The following is a 16,719-nucleotide window of genomic DNA, read 5'->3' as shown; positions in this document are numbered from 1 at the left end:
TTTTTTTGTTAAATAAAATATTATATTCTTTTAAGTTTTATTTATTATCTTGTTTGTATTAATATATTATATTATTAAATATTGTAATTGACTAATTTTTCAAGATGCATGATTATTAATTAGTTTTTGTTAAATATAATTTGTTCATCAGCTTAGTTTGTCAAACATAGCCTACATATATCCTACAAAACGCTAGTAAGCAAGTTCCAATTCTAATGATTTATGTTTTTTTTTGTTTTATCATTATTAATCAGCCATTAAAACTCAAATCTGAATTTCGATATGCTATTATAGCTTCTCAATTTATTTAGTGATGATGAAAGTTGATAACACCAAACAAATAGTGATGGTAATGTAATGGCAATACCATTAGGGGTTGTAATTTTCTTACACTTGCGACAGAATATAACATAAACACATATTATTATATATATATATATGTATATTGTGCGTACATATATATATATATTCCCGTGTATGGAATAATTTACAAAAAAATTGCATGTCAAGTAAATACGATTCATTCATGCATTTTAATTATAAAATGAAATCACAAAATAGTAAATGATTGAATCCAGCGGAATAGAGGTTGGTGAAGTCTACAAGTCTAGAAAATAGCCGATATTCTTGAATTTCTTTACAGCTCATACAAAGAAAATAGGGAGTCCATATTTGATTCTTGGTCGGAAATCCAAATTATTTGATGAATATGATTGAAGTAACTTTACCCTTAATTTAAAATAAGTAAAAGGAAGTTGTAGATCGATATGAATTGAATGCAACTATTTCTTGATTGCTCAACTCGAATAACAGCATTTTTAATTCAATTAGTGTTATTAATTGTTTGAGTTTTTTTTATTTATAAAATTTGGATATGTACTTTGTTAATTTATAGATAACTTTCACGTTAAGGAAAAGGAACAACTTTTTGAAATCAAAGCCTTGATGTCTATATGATTTGATTCCCACGTTATTAAATCAACCAAGAGCATCATTCATTAATTGATCACATCGATCATTTGCTTAATTAAACAAATAATGGTTAAAGTCAAGATAATTCTACTTCAACACCTGCTACTTGCTTCTTTACCCCCTCAACTAATTGGTAATTGCAACTACTAAGCTACCTTCCATTCATGGATCGATTGATGTATAATTTAATCCTTTTTGTTTTCTTAATTTTTGAATGAAAACGTTAGAATGCATGACCAGACAGACAACACAGTTTCATTTCTATTTAATTGCAAATTTTATCCAAAAGATAGTGTCATAATGAAAAAAGGGTTTTTGTGGAAGGGGCAAAGTAGACATTATCTAAAAAGGAAAAAGAGGGGAAGAAAGTCATGGTGCATGTACTTTAGCTTTATTCCAAAACAGTCCTTCACCCTTGAAAATACACACCCTCTTGGACCCCACAACTTAACTTAATTTCTCACAAATACATAATTATGAAGTAACAAAGTAATTAAGTATACCCAAACTCTATGTTTGACCTTAATTTGACCAATCCAATCCAATCCAAAATTGATGAAAGCTGCATGCATCATTTTTTAAATTAACACTCCTCAACTTTAATAATTTTCTCACCACCATAAATATATATATATTCTTCTCTCCATTTCCCTAAAATAATGAATCAAGCACACACACAAAGATGAACAAAAGAAGCTCTTTCAGAAGATCTCAAACATTCCAACCTACAAACTCTGATCCATTCAGAGTTACTAATGCAGTACCTCCAAGAAAGTCTTTGTCCATTGAGTTTCCCACTTCTCCTGATCAGTCTCTCTTTGAAGAACAGATGAACCATTTCACTCATCCCCACCACCCCATCTCACTGGTTAACCTGCAGGAGGCTTTCACCTGCTCCGGCTGCAAAGAACGTGGCGCCGGCAAAAGATTCGCCTGTCAGAAATGCGATTTCCAGCTGCATGATTTCTGTGCTTTATCTCCTCCATTTCTTAAAGCTCATCCCCTTCATCTCCAGCATCAGCTTGTCTTCCATTCTAAGCCCAAAACAGGTAAATATTATTAATTCATATGCATGCAACATGTATGATGTTCTTGATGAATTCTGTATATGATGCTGATGTTTGATGAAGGTGGGATTCGATGGCCAACGTGTAACGTTTGTGGAAAATCCACAAGAGGGTTTACGTTCAGATGCAGCTTCTGCCATTTCCAGATGCACCCATGTTGTGCCATGCTTTCTGACCAAATCAACTACCCATCTCTTCACAACCACCCCTTGTACCTCTTGCCATCATTAGCCTCCTCCGATGATCAACTCAACTTTATCTGCAGATACTGTAATAGAAAAAGATCTGGCCGTCTTTACAGCTGCAAGGTTTGTGACTATCATCTTCATGCAGTGTGTGCTAAGGACCTGATCAACGGGCTTAAAGTGAATGGCATCAAGAACTCAGAGAAGGCGAGCATTCTAGGACCAGCCATGCGGTTTGCTTCACAAGCTGTTGCTGAGTTCATCGGGGGCCTGATTGACGGGATCGGAGAAGGGGTTGGAGAGGCTCTGGTTCAGGACGTGGCAAGGAGTACTGGTGGCCGTAACAGAACCCCAAGAATATAGCCTACCTATTAAAATTAATTAAGGATTCTATCATATCCATATAATATGATATAATGACGTTTCTTGTTTATATATATATATATATATATATATATATATATATATATGCATGCAATTATCTGGGCAAGAAAAAGGTTGTATTTGTAAATTGAAAGAAGTCAGTTAATGTATTATATTAATGTTTATATCATCCATCTATTAAATTACATTGTGGTATGGATTTCAATTCTGTAATAGTTTGAATTTATATAAGCCATCTATATATTATTTTGGTATGAATTTATATGATTCATATAAATATTTAATTAGAAGATTCTTATTCTAAGAAATACTACAACTTAATAAAAACTGGCAATTAATTATCCCTTGGATTTCATTTCGCTACATTCAGTTAAGATTGGTTTAATTTGTTTGTAAATTAAATAAATAGATTAATGAATCATGTCTCTTGCTTTTGTTTTTGGTTAAAATATTATATGATTAATTCACCGTTAATTAATTGGAAGTATATTCCGTTACTTGCAGGAGCAGAGATGATCATTATGGTTGGATGGCCATGGAGTTATAAAACTTGAGTTATATATAAGTATAACCATATATAGTTTTTATGAATGCAAATTAATCCTGAGTTTATATTATATATAAAATATATATACCCCGTGCACTTTTTCTTTGTTTTCTTTTGAATTGGGTTTGTGAAATTGTGTGTTCTTGTATACCGTTAGTTTTTTGTGTAGATCAATTGTGAGCATATATAGAATTGGGACAATGATGAATTAATGAATGGTTTGTCCAATATCAAAGTAAAACACACATTAAACGCTTATTAATTATATTTCTCTTGTATCTATATCTATATCTAGTTGTATATATCTATACCTACAACTATAACATATAAAATAACTTATACATGCCTCACAGCTGTTTCTGTACTGCAAGGCGTAAGCATTATACAAGATATGATATTTGAAGCTTAATCATATATACCTCTCTTTTAGTTTGGTGTTGCCAAATCACATCACTTAATTAATGCATGTTCAGTTGTATATATGTATTCTTTTCAGCCATTTTCATGAGTGATTAATTAAAGGACTGGTTTCAAGGATTGGTTGGTATTCGAAATGAAATAAAAATACAAAAACCATTTCCAGATGGTTTACAATATGCACACCATCACTTTTGCCTTATAATAATAATAATAGCTTACCTCTAATTTATTCTTCTTGCTTTAACTTTTGGATTTCACAATTAAACTTGTAAATCGTACACAAACTCAAACTAACATCTTTGAAATTCTCATTTGCAGTTGAATCAAAACAGCCCTACAAATGTACAAAACTTTACAGCACAATATTAATGGCTACCCGTTCTTGTGTTACTCATACAGCGATCCAAGCATAAATATTATGTTATTATGCAACGGATCTGAAATGTGGTCAACAAGGTTCTCCACAGGTCCTTTACCAGTCAAAGCCGCTTGACCGTAGAAGCCTAGCCACGCAATCATCGCGAGACGCCCATTTTTTATCTCTTTCACCTTCAGTTCCTGAAAAGCAACTGGATCTCCAGAAAGATTCAACGGATCAAAGAGGACCCCGCCTGGATAATTAATGTCACCAGGCAGATATATTCCTAAAGGCTCAAGTGCCTCTATCCCACAGTATCTTGCATATTCAGGCCCAACCTGCACATCACAACACTTGAGAACCTACAAACTATTCATTCTAATACATGCCATATGCTAACATCATACACCTTCAAAAAAAGTAAAAAGGAAAATTTGATTGATAAGAGACATCATGGAATAGGGAAAGTTATACATAAAGATGAAGGGGTTACCATGAGAAGAGCTTGGCAGATAGCTATGACAATCACTCCTTGACTCCCAGCAAAATGGAGCCCCGGGATACCAAGATAATCCAGTGTCTCACCCTACCAAGTATGAAAAAATGGCATTTACTCATGATTATACAAGAAATTGGCAAATAATAACCTATTAGATTCATTTTTAATTAAGTCTTTGCTTCACGAGTCTCCAAAACAGACTTTGTTACTCTGTTTCATCATTCATGCCATAAATCTTCTGTGGCAGAGATCATATGTTCTATTTGGGATTATAATAAGGGTGTTAATTGGAGCTCAGAGATGAAAGGATCCCGTGACAGAATACATATGGCTGCCATACCTTATGGTGTGGAATTACGCATTCCTGACTGCATCTGGCAGTTAGATATGATATAGGATGTTTCACAAGGGATATGAAATACTACCTGAAGCTTTGAGTATCCAACTCGCCACCAAACAGGTTCCACAAAATGGAAAGCACCTACAAGGTCTAATAACTCTGGAATTAAGGCACCAAATGCGCCAAGCATAGCCCAACGTGCATGCAATATTTCAAAACTGCAAAAACAAACAAATGCAATAGTACATGTATGATGTCATAACACGAAATGCTTCCAACATTGTATTTGGTCATATGTGTTGCAATACCCACCCTCATATGAACATTACAGATAGATCAGGAGTGTAACCATGGAATGAGGGAAATCTTTGACACCACCAACTAGATGATGGCTATTACTCAAGCATAGATTGATACAACACAAAAGCAAGGAGAATTTACTTGTAGTATCTCTTGGAAGACGCAGGATCTTTGCTCAGACCTGCAATATCAAAGCCATAATCCCCGGGTAGTTCACCATCAAGATAGGTAGGATATTCAAATGGGATCGGGCCAAGCCAGCGAGGCCTCTCTTCTCCGTACCAAAGGCTGTAAAATTTAGATGAAGGATTTTAAAACTTATATATCAAATATATGGTAATGGTTTTCTGATACTCCTATTGTGCTTCAGGGTTATATTGTGGCTTAAGAAAATTGGTCTCTGTAACATGATGGTATGAATCAATTCAAGTGGCAATAAGTGCAATTTCAAACACATTAAAGAGGAAAAGTGAAAAAGATTACCTATCCTTTTTTGCCTTTTGTGCCAATGTTTTATTGAGTGAAGCATTCTTAACAGCAACTTTCTTTTTGTCCTCCATTCTCCGCTGCAGCGTCTCCCCAAGGGGACTGTTGGCGATAGCTTTAACCGCAGTGAAAGGAATCGCTGAGAAAACTAATACCCCAGCAAGCTATTTGACAAAAATTCAGGACCTTTTGTTGATTAAACTCATTAACATACAAGAAAAGTTATAAATAAAAAAAAAAAAAATTGGAGTAACTGCAGCATCTTTCCTTATAAAATAAACACAAAAGAAACATTATAACAGAACTGTAAAATTGGTACCAAAAGAAATGACAAGAATATAAGTTCGAATCAGAAAGCAACACATATTAGGCTCAAATAATTTATTAATAGCAATGGACATGCTTATATTAAGCTTTCTTGGAGACTTGCTAACAATATATTCCTGATTATTGCTCATCAGGCGTCTACTTGAAAAGAAGAAACCAGTGTTAGTGTACCAATAGGCCATTGTAGCATGCTTTCTTTAGCATACAAGTCATGGTGTTTCTGTATCTGCAGATCTCAGATGGTGTGCGTAGGGCATAGGATTATGATCGGCAGTTTGTTGATGATAGATTAAATCCAATATAGAAGCTGAGAATAAATCCTGAAGATAAGAGAGGAATATATAGAGCAAAAGAGGTACCTCTTGCCATGAAGCTCGGCAGCGAGAATCGGGTGATTTGGCAGGCCGGAGTGAGGGTCCGGCGTGAAGCCCAGTTAAGGAAGGGGAGGTGGAGAGGTGAAGAATCATATTTGCCACACCATCTGGATACCAAGCTCAGCTGCGAGCGATGCATATTTTTTTATTTATTATTTTCTGCTTTTAAAAGTTTTCTTTTTTAAATTCATGACAACAGATAAAATGTGATTTTAATATACCAGATGAAAAATTTAAACAAAAAGAAAACTTTTATAAAAGTTTAAGGTTCATAAAAGAAAGTAAAGCCATGGTTAAAATTGTTATATGATTTTTGAATTAATCTAATTATGGTTGATTTAATGTATATATTAATTAAGGAGTTAACAATCATATTAAATCCATGATATAGAACACATATCCGGTTCATCGGTTGGGTTGAGTTGGGTTCAAAAAGCTCGAACGCAGTTTCAACGCAATTGAAAATATTACAACTCGATTAATTACCAATCGGTTCGTGTTGGATAGGCAAGTTAATTAAGTTTTTGTATACCCCTACTTCAACCATCCACATTTTAACTAGTTGAGTTAGAGATAGAGACTATTTTCACAACAAAATGTATATCACAATGACTGTTTCTATAGTTTACTCTTCCATATATCAAAATGTAAAATGGATCAACATATATATTTTATTTGGTAAAAATCTATTTGTACTAGGTATCTATTTAAATTTTGCACTTAGCTACATTGTGTGGGGGATACGACTACATCATGATGGACAAAAAAACAAAAAAAAACATAATTGACATTTTGGTTGGTACGCAAACATGATTGGATAAGACAGAACTGAACAAGACGGTAGGCCTGAACGAGACAAACTGGACAAAACAAGTGTCTGTCTGGTGTTTAGTACGACTAGGCATGTACATGAGAGAACAAGTGTCTATATCGTGTTTGGTACGACTAGAACTGCTAGACAAGTTGCTCTCAAAAGTTATTTTGTGATTTTATATATCATATAATAGTTATAATTAACACAAATAAAGTAAATAATATAATTTATAAATATTTTTACACAATTTTTATATACATAAATATAAAATAGTACCAAATTTGAATAATTTTTTTTTATATAATTGATGGTAATTTGAAAAAAAACCCGATTTATACAAAAAAGAAATTATGTTTCATTCGGTTTACAAGATCCTTATCAATTGGTGAAGGCATGATGAAAATTGTTGCAACAACAATGGTTGTTTGTGGAAGTAGAATCATTGGTAATTGGTAGACGATGGTGGTTGTGGAGGACGTGAAGATGGTGGATAGTAGTGATGGTGACGGTCGACGGTGGAGGAGGAGGTAGTTGTGGTCTATGTGGTGGAGGTAGGTGTCATGGTGGGCAATGGTGGAGGTGGAAGTGGCCAACCATACTAGTGGTGATGGAGATGGACGATGGTGGTTGTGGAAGACGTGAATATGGTAGATAATGGTAGGGGTAGCCAATAGTGATGGATGATGGTGGTAGTGGTAGTGGTAGTGGTAGTGGTAGTTGGTGATGGTTGTCGTGGTGGAGCTAAGGTGGGTCATGGTGGTGGCGATGAACGGTGTTGATCAGTGGCCGACGATGATTGTGGAAGTGGTGGAAGAGGTTGCAGTAGAGGAGAAAGTGGAGGAGGTTGTAGTAGAGGATAAGGTGGAGGTGGCCAACAGTAGTAGTGGTAATAACCGGTGGTGGTCGGTAGCTGACGACGGTTGTGGAGGTGGTGGAGGAGGTTGTTGTAGTAGAAGAGAAAGTGGAGATGAACCCAACAGTGGTAGTGGCGACAGATGGTGGTGGTCGGTGGCCGATCGTGGTTGTAGAGGTGGTGATAGATGATGGTCAATGGTGGTTGTGAAGGTGGTGGGGGTGGCCGATGATGGCAGCAGCCGCAACTAGAGTGATGACTATTGACCAGGAAAACAAATACCATGTTAAAGATATATATATATATATATATATATATATATATCAAACGGAGGTTAATTAGTAATATTTTAGTTTTTGTCTCATTCTTATCCCATATTGCTCTACCTATTTTAATATAACAAAAAATCATATTTTCTGCTCTATCATGTCTCAATTCTTATCTTTGTTCCGTGTCGTACAAAACGTAAAATAGTTAGTTGTTGGTCTAGCTCATGTTAAGCAAAAACTTCCCTTTGATCGAGATGACTACGGTCAGCTTACTAGTAAAATAAAACCAAAATGGTAATAAAATATAAAACGAATAAATAAATAAATCGGGCTTGTTTGGTCTAAGCTCTTTACCGTTGCCATCATTTCAAATTTTGAAAAAAGTCATCTTCGTCACTCACTCGCACACTCAGAGGTAATACTCTAGGGTTTTCAATTTCAAATTTCTTAGCAATGGAGGAGAATGTTCCCACCATCACCATGCCGTTGTTTATGGATCCAGAGACGGAGTTCTTAGCCTCTAAACAAGTAACCGGCAACGAATGGGAGCTCTTCAAAGAAAATGTAAGACCATTGAAGAGAGGCCGCAATGTAAAACTCCTCAACGATTCCCTCAAATCCCATGCCGATATTCAAATCCGAAACTCTCTGATTGACACCCGAAGGTCTCAATTCTTTCTAATCCTCAATCTTTATTATGTAACATCTGATTTCTTTTACTCATATGAGCAAACTATAAGAAAACTGCGATTTTCGAAGACGAAATTGATATAAAACCAAGTAGACGAGCAAAGGAAAGTTACAACAGGGTTCCTGGTCTGATATGAGAAATCGAGTTATTCATTGTTCTATTTATCGTTAAATCTTGTTCATGATTATCTTTGTCTTATTGTTTTTTAATGTTATTAGAAAGCTCATTAAAGCCATTGATGAGTATGAAGGTGAAGATCCTCTACAACCATGGCTTGAGTAAGTTCTTTGTACTCTGATTTCTCTTAACAACTCCAAAATCATTGCTTACGTTGTATCCTTTTTCTCTTCTTTCCCCATTCTACCGTGAGTTTTTAGTCTTGCGTCATGAACTCTTGCATCATTGGTAACCGTTCCCTCTCCTGGGTGCGAAACAAATTGTAGCGATTGTGCTTTCCTGCAATGAAGCCTATACCAGGTAGGAAGGGAAGAAAAACTTACCAACTTCTTCTAAAGCATTTGTTTTGTCATTTTCTATAACAAACCCCAAAAGTTCCTCAAAAGTTGGTCAGGTAAATTCATCCTTTAGGATTGGGAAGTCTGGCTAGTTGCTTGGAATTGAATTTCAGAGTTCTTTACAATTGTATCTTTTGTTGGGATGTGGAAGTTGCCTAACTCCCATAAATACTATAACCTTTCTCGTACTATGTATAGCTGTATCAAGTGGATTCAAGATGCTTTTCCTCCTGGTGGAGACTGCTCAGGATTGGTGGTCATTTTTGAACAATGTGTGCGAACCTTTTGGCATGAGGAGCACTATAAGAACGATCTTCGTTATCTTAAAGTGTGGTTGGAATATGTGAGTTCTTATATAACTCAATCGTGTTACCCTATCATTGTAAAGCACACTTCAATTCTTGCTGTTCTGTGCGGGGATGGACCCAGAAATTTTTTTAAACGGTAGCACCATTTGACCATAAGAAAAAAATATAGGAAATTTTTTTTCAAACGGTGACACCGTTTGACTATAATAAACAAATATACGAAATTTTTTTCAAACGGTGGCACCGTTTGACTAAGAAAATGACACTAACATGATTCGGACTTGGGTGTGGGGTAGAATAAAAGCCTTGAAAACCAACTCTACCAAATAAAACTTGTTCTCATTGTAGTTTCAAAATACATACGGTGGCACACAACAAATTAATACGGTTGCACCGTACACGAAACCTAAATTTTTTACCCTTCGGCGGAGAAACGATACGGTGGCACGTGCCACCCATGGCACCTATGTAGGTCCGCCCATGGTTCTGTGTCTTGGCAGTTTGTGTATGGTAATAATTCAAAATTTCATTGCAGGCTGAAAACTGCGACGATGCTGAAGTTGTTTATAGTTTTCTTGACACAAACAAAATCGGCGAGACACATTCTATCTTTTACATAACATATGCTTCCCATTTGGAGTCAAAGAATAAGATCAGAACTGCGAATGACATATTCGAGCTTGGGATATCTAGGTATGCTTTTCTGCCTTTGTAGTCTTTTACATCTTAATCTTTTACACATTTTGTATCGTTTACATACCATATGCTTTTTGCATGTCATACACTTTAATGCTTGTTTGCTTTTGCATATATGACCAACATGGGTCTAACTTCTATTTTTCATATGGTATATTTAGATGTTTAAGGACAACAAAAACGTACAAGTGGGCTGCACAATATATTGCAATTTATAAGGCATAGCTTAGACATTTTTGTAGATATGATTATTCTAAGGGGACAAATATGGAACCACATATGTCTATGCTTTGTATCAAGTCTAATTCACATGTAGGTTTCTGTTACCATTATACTTGCTCCTTCCATCCATGGTCCTCTATTTACCAAATTAATGTCATTTTACCTTTCGGTTTGGTGTAATATGGGTGTCCATGCTGTCAAATGGGTTCCGCTAGATTGCTCTTGTTAAATAGTTCCACACGACGTAGACCATGTGTTGAAATTATATGAAAGTTCCATTTACTCTATGCTTAAAAGTTATATCTATTGTTTTTTCTATTTTTTGCTTTGTCTTGTTATTTGGTTATTGCGTTTACATTTGATGAAAAAATTGATTTGCTAGTTGCTTTTTTTAATCAAATAATATGTCTTTGTTGTAAACTTGTGATTGGAGCAAATTGATATACATATACATGTGATATCATATTTGATATAGAAAAAGAAGTACGAACTCTGTTGCAGCGTAATTATGACGATGCAATATGACCACACCATTACAGTTTTATAAACTTTACATTCCTACACTTATCTCATGAGAAAATTGACCAAGTTCTTACCAAATTTTCTTTGTAATAGGAATGCTCAACCTATTGAGAAGCTAAAATCAGCTTACAAGAGTTTTTTTGCCCGGACGATGAATAGACCAAGAGCCAGTGAAGTACGTAAATGAATCTTGTTTCTTCTGTTTTTCTTGTTCTTTGAGCTCTTGCATGAATTGTTTGTATTGATGTTAATCTTTCGAAATCCCTAGGAGGAATTGATGGATACTCGTCAACCTGTACGAAGCTTTGGAACCATCTTGGCCCGGAAAGACAGTGGTGAGCTTCATATGTGCTGTTCTGTGTGGAAAATATGCCTCAAATTCTGTTACTTTTACTCATATATTGCCTTAACCTGCCAGGAAACCGTACTCTTGAAAGTTCTGACATTGCTAGGAAAAGACCAAAGCAAGACGGGTAAGTAAATGAAGTCATGAGTGATATGATAAATAAGTACATTTGATCCTGGCCAAGTCCACTCTTAGGCAATGGTTACCGATTGTAACCTGAGCGGTTTAATATGGTATTAGAGCAGGTCATTCATGATGCTGGCACACTTTGAACCTAGTTAGCATACTTGCTGATATAACCTCTCTTTGGTGATTAAAAATCTTTTTGTTTTGATTATAGTAATAGCTAAACGTCATCATATACAAGGTGGAGAACCGATACAGTGGTATTTTTTCTTGGTAATCTAACTTGACTTGATTTCATTTTGGTAGGCCTGGGGCTTCACTCAAGGTTTTTAAAGAGACGAGCACCATGGCTAGGAGCTCAATGCACCAGTCAGAACCACCGAAATCGGACTTGAAACCCTGGCACACTCTAGGAGCACGAGCTGAGAGAAATAAAGAGAACAATGCGATCCCTGCCATGTGGACATCAAATAAGGTACGATTCAATCTAACAACTCTACATTCCAATTATAAAATTATGGCCATATGTCAGTTGATCATGTTATTTGACACATGCCAAACCTTTCCCTAAAATTTCAGATTCCCCAGAGACCTGTTCATAGAATTGGTGGAGCTACTGCCCCTCCCTGCATTGAAGTCTTTGTAGATGAAGAATGCTCAGAGTGAGTATGATAGACTAGTACTCTTATGATATAGCTAGCTAATGATGGTTAGGCATCATACCATCCTCACCCACAAACAAGGCTAAATACCAAAAAAAGAAACACCATAGTTTGAAAGAATGAGCAATATTAAGCAAATTATGAAGACAAGAAAAAAGAAAAGCACACCATAGTTGGCACTTTCATCAAATCACTCATTCATGCGAAGTCTAGTAGTCTTTTTACCATATGTCAATAGTATTGAGTGGCTTAAGCCTTGTCCTAAACAAATATGGACTTAGACTTTGAGCATCATATTGGAATGGAATGATTAATCACACTTGGCTTGATGTTTTCTTGCAGAAATGTAAAATAACGCTACATTTTTCTTTTTCATTTACGATTGCTCTTTTATAAAATGTGTCATCTGTCCAGTATTGCTCATGTATGCAAAACTAGTGTCCTTTTCATCATTTTTAGTTTTTACAAGTAGAACAATCAGTTTGCAACTGAAAGCTGAATACTATGATGAAAAAATCAGTCTCTTGACCGACCGCCTTTTTATCCACTCTCCAGACCTCATAACGTTAGCAGTGAGGGTGGACGCTCCTCTGCTCTGCAGCTCAGGAACAAGGATGGCAGCGACCTTAAGAAGTAAGTAATAACAAGAATCATTTGCACTCAGTTTTAGATAATCGACAAGTTTAACTGGATTCTTGTTTTGAAACAGGGAAACAGAACTACTGAGGGAAAACCCATTACGCCATTTTCCTCCTAGCAGTCTCAGATGATTACAATGTATGTTATATTTATCTATCCATATTTGGATCAGCTTGTTTCTGTAAAGCTTGATTCAACTTGTCACATTCTCGTACATTGAACACATGGAGTGTATTAGGAAACACATTCCTCAACAATTTGTTGAGATGGTGTATGTATGCTATCTCATCTTTTAACTCTTTGGTTTCTTGTTCTTTTATTCCATTTATGAGAGATTGTTGAAAATTTATACATATCTCTAAATGTTAGATTACATTTGTCATTTGTCATTTGTCATTTGTCATTTGTCATAATGTAAGGACTGATTCTGTCTTTTTCCTTACTTGTTATGTATGAGATGAGAACTATAGGTATGTCTTTCATGTGGCTGAAATTACATTCCCTGGGGTTGAAGGTATCAGCTATTGATATTGTGCATGAGAAGAAACCAGAATGTCTTTTTGCTTCTTTCTTGTTCCTTTTAATGAAGTCCCATTGTATCGAATATAAAATGAAAAACCAACATTAAAATGAAAGCAATTTAAAATAAGGGTAAACTGCAAATTTGGTCCGATGGCTTGTAAAATACAAAGAAAGTGGTCCTTTGCAAAAATTGAAAGAATAGTCATTGTGTTGTTATGTATTTTGCTTTGAAAATAGTCCACAACCCTAATTTTGCTAGGTCAATTGTCTTAATTATATCAAAAGAAGTTGGTGTACAAGTTTACATAGCTTATGTACAAATATGATTAGCGTTTAACCCCCCACCCCCCTTCTTTTTTCTCTCCTCTTCTTCGGCTATCCCTCCCCCGTACCTCTTTTCCATACAAGGGTTTTGTTTGTTTTTTAGGATTGAAATCCATTCATCTATCTTGTTTTTTCCACGATTTGTTTTCTTTCTTGGGGTTGGAACCTTGTTTTAGGGCCAGCTTACCAACATCAATGGTCAATTAGCTTGTTACAAGTGGTATTTGTTTAATAATTGTAAAAGCAGTAGTCAAAATTGTATCTTTTAAATCCCAAAAACAAAATTGTATGTGCATCTTTTTGGTGTTTTGATGAATTCAAAATATATGGAGAAAGAATCATTTGGTATCCCGACACCCCACCCTTAGATAACATAGCTTCGTTCTTACATCTCTCGTGAACCCTATCCCCACCCCTGGACAACATAGCTTCTCCAAACATATCTGATTCGTCTCTAAAACCCTTTACTGTGCGGGCTACTTTAATAATTACTTTTTTTCCGGCTTCTTTCATTAGCATGTGCATATCTATATATATATATATATATATATATATATATATATATATATATATATTTTTTTTTTTTTTTAATAAGGTCAATTTTTAAAAAAGAAATAGATAAAAAAAAGGACAAAGAATGTCTCCAATAGAGGTAGTATGAGAACAAAATGCTTAGGTACCAGTTTTAGATATTTCATTAAAGCTCAAGGACCAAAATTATAGTTTAATGAAATGGCGAAATCTGATTGGTTGAATGACGAAGCACTTCCTTGGTGAATAAGATTGATACATGTTTTTCCTAGAACTTTCCATCCTCCGTTCGTTCGTTCTTTAATCTGCATAAATCTTCTCCTGAATGATCAATCCCAAACCACCTATCTGTATTTCTTTTTATGGAAGATCAAATCGATTGGGACGATCTTTTTGATGATACTTTCTTCGACTCATCCTCTATCCTTCCAACTTCGTCACCAGATCATGGGGACAACCACTTTCCGCTCTCGCTCCATGATGTCGAGCAGTTGCTTTTGAAAGATAACGACGAAATTCCTACCGGAGATGCCTTCAATTCCGCTCAGGAGACGCCAGATGGCTTTTTTCATGATATTTTGCTTGATTCGCCTTTAGACGGGGAGAGATCCGGTGAAGTTGTCGATGTTTCTGATGGTGATAATTCCATCGATGAGCATATTCATAAAGCCATTGATGACCAAAAAATTGAAGCTGTTGACGATCACAAGGAAGAAAAACAGAATTCTGATGATGATCCCAACGACCCCCTTGCCAAAAAGAGGAAAAGGTATAATATATTCGAATTATAGGTTAAGTTTCAAGTTTTCTTTATTGAATTATTTGATGTTTATCTGTAATTGACATTTTTTTTTGTTCAAATGCTCATGTATCTTCCTTTCTGATACTTGCAACTCCCTAGCTGGAATTGTGAGTCTATACCCATAAAAATAGCTTGAATTTTGACTTGCCATACTTGATTGGATTCTGAGCCGCATGTTATTTTTCAGCTTATTACGGTTTAACGATATTAGGTGGTATTAGAGTTGATTTTGATGATGCGGTTGTAAAGTAGTTGAGTTTAAATTGCCCATCACTTAACGATATTAAGTGGACGCCAATACTGGAAAGAAGGTAGATAAGGCACACATGAATTAGTATTTGATTTTATTGGTTTCTTTTGGAGGGTAATGGGGATGTTTATGAATAATGATTTCTTTGAGTGAAGCATCCTACTGTCTATACTGAATCTGTGACTTAAAAAGCCTAGTGATTATAATGAAATCTGAATTGAGAAACTTGTTAATAACGAATCCAAATCGAATGTTAAGTTTTTCATTACACATTGTAGTATGATTTGTTCTAAAATAACAAATAATAATATGTTTTCAGGCAACTGAGGAATAAAGATGCAGCTCTAAAGTCTCGAGAGAGGAAAAAGATGTATGTAAAAGATCTGGAGTTGAAAAGTAGGTACTATGAAGGGGAATGCAGGAGATTGGGGTCACTACTCCAGTGCTTTATGGCGGAGAATCAAGCACTGCGCTTTTCGTTGCATAGTAATAAGGCATACAATGCTTCCATGACCAAGCAGGAGTCTGCTGTGCTCTTGTTGGGTATGTGTTATTTATCCAGATTTGCCAATTTTTGCCTTCATTCTTGTAATGTATATGTTCTATGTTGATGAAATTGTTGCAGAATCCCTGCTGTTGGGTTCCCTGCTTTGGTTGATAGGCAATGTTTGTCAGCTCGTCCTTCACCACCACCCAAGTCTACTCCTACAAGTGAGAGGAGAAAAAGTACCAAGTCTAAAAAGTCTGGTTCTGGTGAAGCTGGGAAGTCAAAGAAGGTGTAGACTTTTGGTGGGCAAAGGATACAAAGCATCACGATCGAGGATAAGGATGCCAATTAACATGATAGGGTTGGTTTTTTGACTCATTTTGTTTTTGTCATATATTCTTGTTGGATAGATAATAAATATTAGACCATGCGTAGTAGCTAGGTGTTATTGTTATGTTTAATCTTCTACTCTCTTTATTTTCTTGTTTCTGGATGGTGGTTATTTATGTTAAACATTTTGCATAACAAGATAAGGCGGATCCGTTTTTTTTTTTTTGTTAACCATGGTGTCCTCACCGGTTTGTAACTAATCTCGGGGGTATTGGAGAACAATGGCAAGTGATCTTGCAACCGATGAGTATTACATTGAAATGAAAGGGCAACAAGAAGAAATACAACGGTGGAAGCATATTCCCTTTGGATATCCGACACCCCCTTGCTCTCCTCTTAAATAACCAATGTATGCTTAATAAGCTTGTTTCTCGATTATTTATATGATGTATTGATATCTTCTTATATATTTATGCATTTATTTTTTCTCAGATTGTCTCAATATATTTATTTTTTCTCGATAGAAGATCAATATGATCTCGACAACTTGG

The 16,719-nt window shown here is 35.5% G+C and overlaps 4 protein-coding genes across 4 annotated transcripts; 3 read left to right on the top strand and 1 right to left on the bottom strand.

Moving 5' to 3' along the window:
* Positions 1 to 1,654: 1,654 nt before the first annotated feature.
* Positions 1,655 to 2,616, top strand: LOC112507284. Its single transcript, XM_025111808.1, has 2 exons — positions 1,655 to 2,021; positions 2,103 to 2,616. Exons 1-2 carry the CDS (start codon positions 1,655 to 1,657, stop codon positions 2,585 to 2,587), a joined length of 852 nt encoding a protein of 283 aa, XP_024967576.1. The 3' UTR covers positions 2,588 to 2,616.
* Positions 2,617 to 3,860: 1,244 nt separating this feature from the next.
* On the bottom strand, positions 3,861 to 6,409 carry LOC112517008 (chlorophyll a-b binding protein 7, chloroplastic). Its single transcript, XM_025124301.1, has 6 exons — positions 6,245 to 6,409; positions 5,556 to 5,722; positions 5,214 to 5,360; positions 4,858 to 4,990; positions 4,427 to 4,519; positions 3,861 to 4,271 (listed from the first exon to the last, which is right to left on the bottom strand). The coding sequence occupies exons 1-6, from the start codon at positions 6,350 to 6,352 to the stop codon at positions 3,963 to 3,965; spliced, it is 957 nt and encodes a 318-aa protein (XP_024980069.1). The 5' UTR covers positions 6,353 to 6,409; the 3' UTR covers positions 3,861 to 3,962.
* A 2,187-nt stretch (positions 6,410 to 8,596) lies between these two features.
* LOC112528143 (mitotic spindle checkpoint protein BUBR1-like) lies at positions 8,597 to 13,257 on the top strand. Its single transcript, XM_025139088.1, has 11 exons — positions 8,597 to 8,860; positions 9,105 to 9,164; positions 9,600 to 9,744; positions 10,245 to 10,402; positions 11,243 to 11,324; positions 11,418 to 11,484; positions 11,568 to 11,622; positions 11,928 to 12,096; positions 12,201 to 12,283; positions 12,839 to 12,916; positions 12,993 to 13,257. The coding sequence occupies exons 1-11, from the start codon at positions 8,649 to 8,651 to the stop codon at positions 13,051 to 13,053; spliced, it is 1,170 nt and encodes a 389-aa protein (XP_024994856.1). The 5' UTR covers positions 8,597 to 8,648; the 3' UTR covers positions 13,054 to 13,257.
* Positions 13,258 to 14,565: 1,308 nt separating this feature from the next.
* Positions 14,566 to 16,470, top strand: LOC112525539 (bZIP transcription factor 60). The gene is made up of 3 exons (XM_025135707.1): positions 14,566 to 15,068; positions 15,671 to 15,894; positions 15,977 to 16,470. Exons 1-3 carry the CDS (start codon positions 14,662 to 14,664, stop codon positions 16,210 to 16,212), a joined length of 867 nt encoding a protein of 288 aa, XP_024991475.1. The 5' UTR covers positions 14,566 to 14,661; the 3' UTR covers positions 16,213 to 16,470.
* Positions 16,471 to 16,719: the final 249 nt, after the last annotated feature.

This window comes from Cynara cardunculus (assembly GCF_001531365.2).
Source record: "Cynara cardunculus var. scolymus isolate 2C chromosome LG 1, CcrdV1, whole genome shotgun sequence".
Classification (NCBI taxonomy): Eukaryota; Viridiplantae; Streptophyta; class Magnoliopsida; order Asterales; family Asteraceae; genus Cynara; species Cynara cardunculus.
The sequence above is the reverse complement of the archived record's forward strand: the minus strand, read 5'-3'. Positions and strand labels throughout refer to the sequence as shown.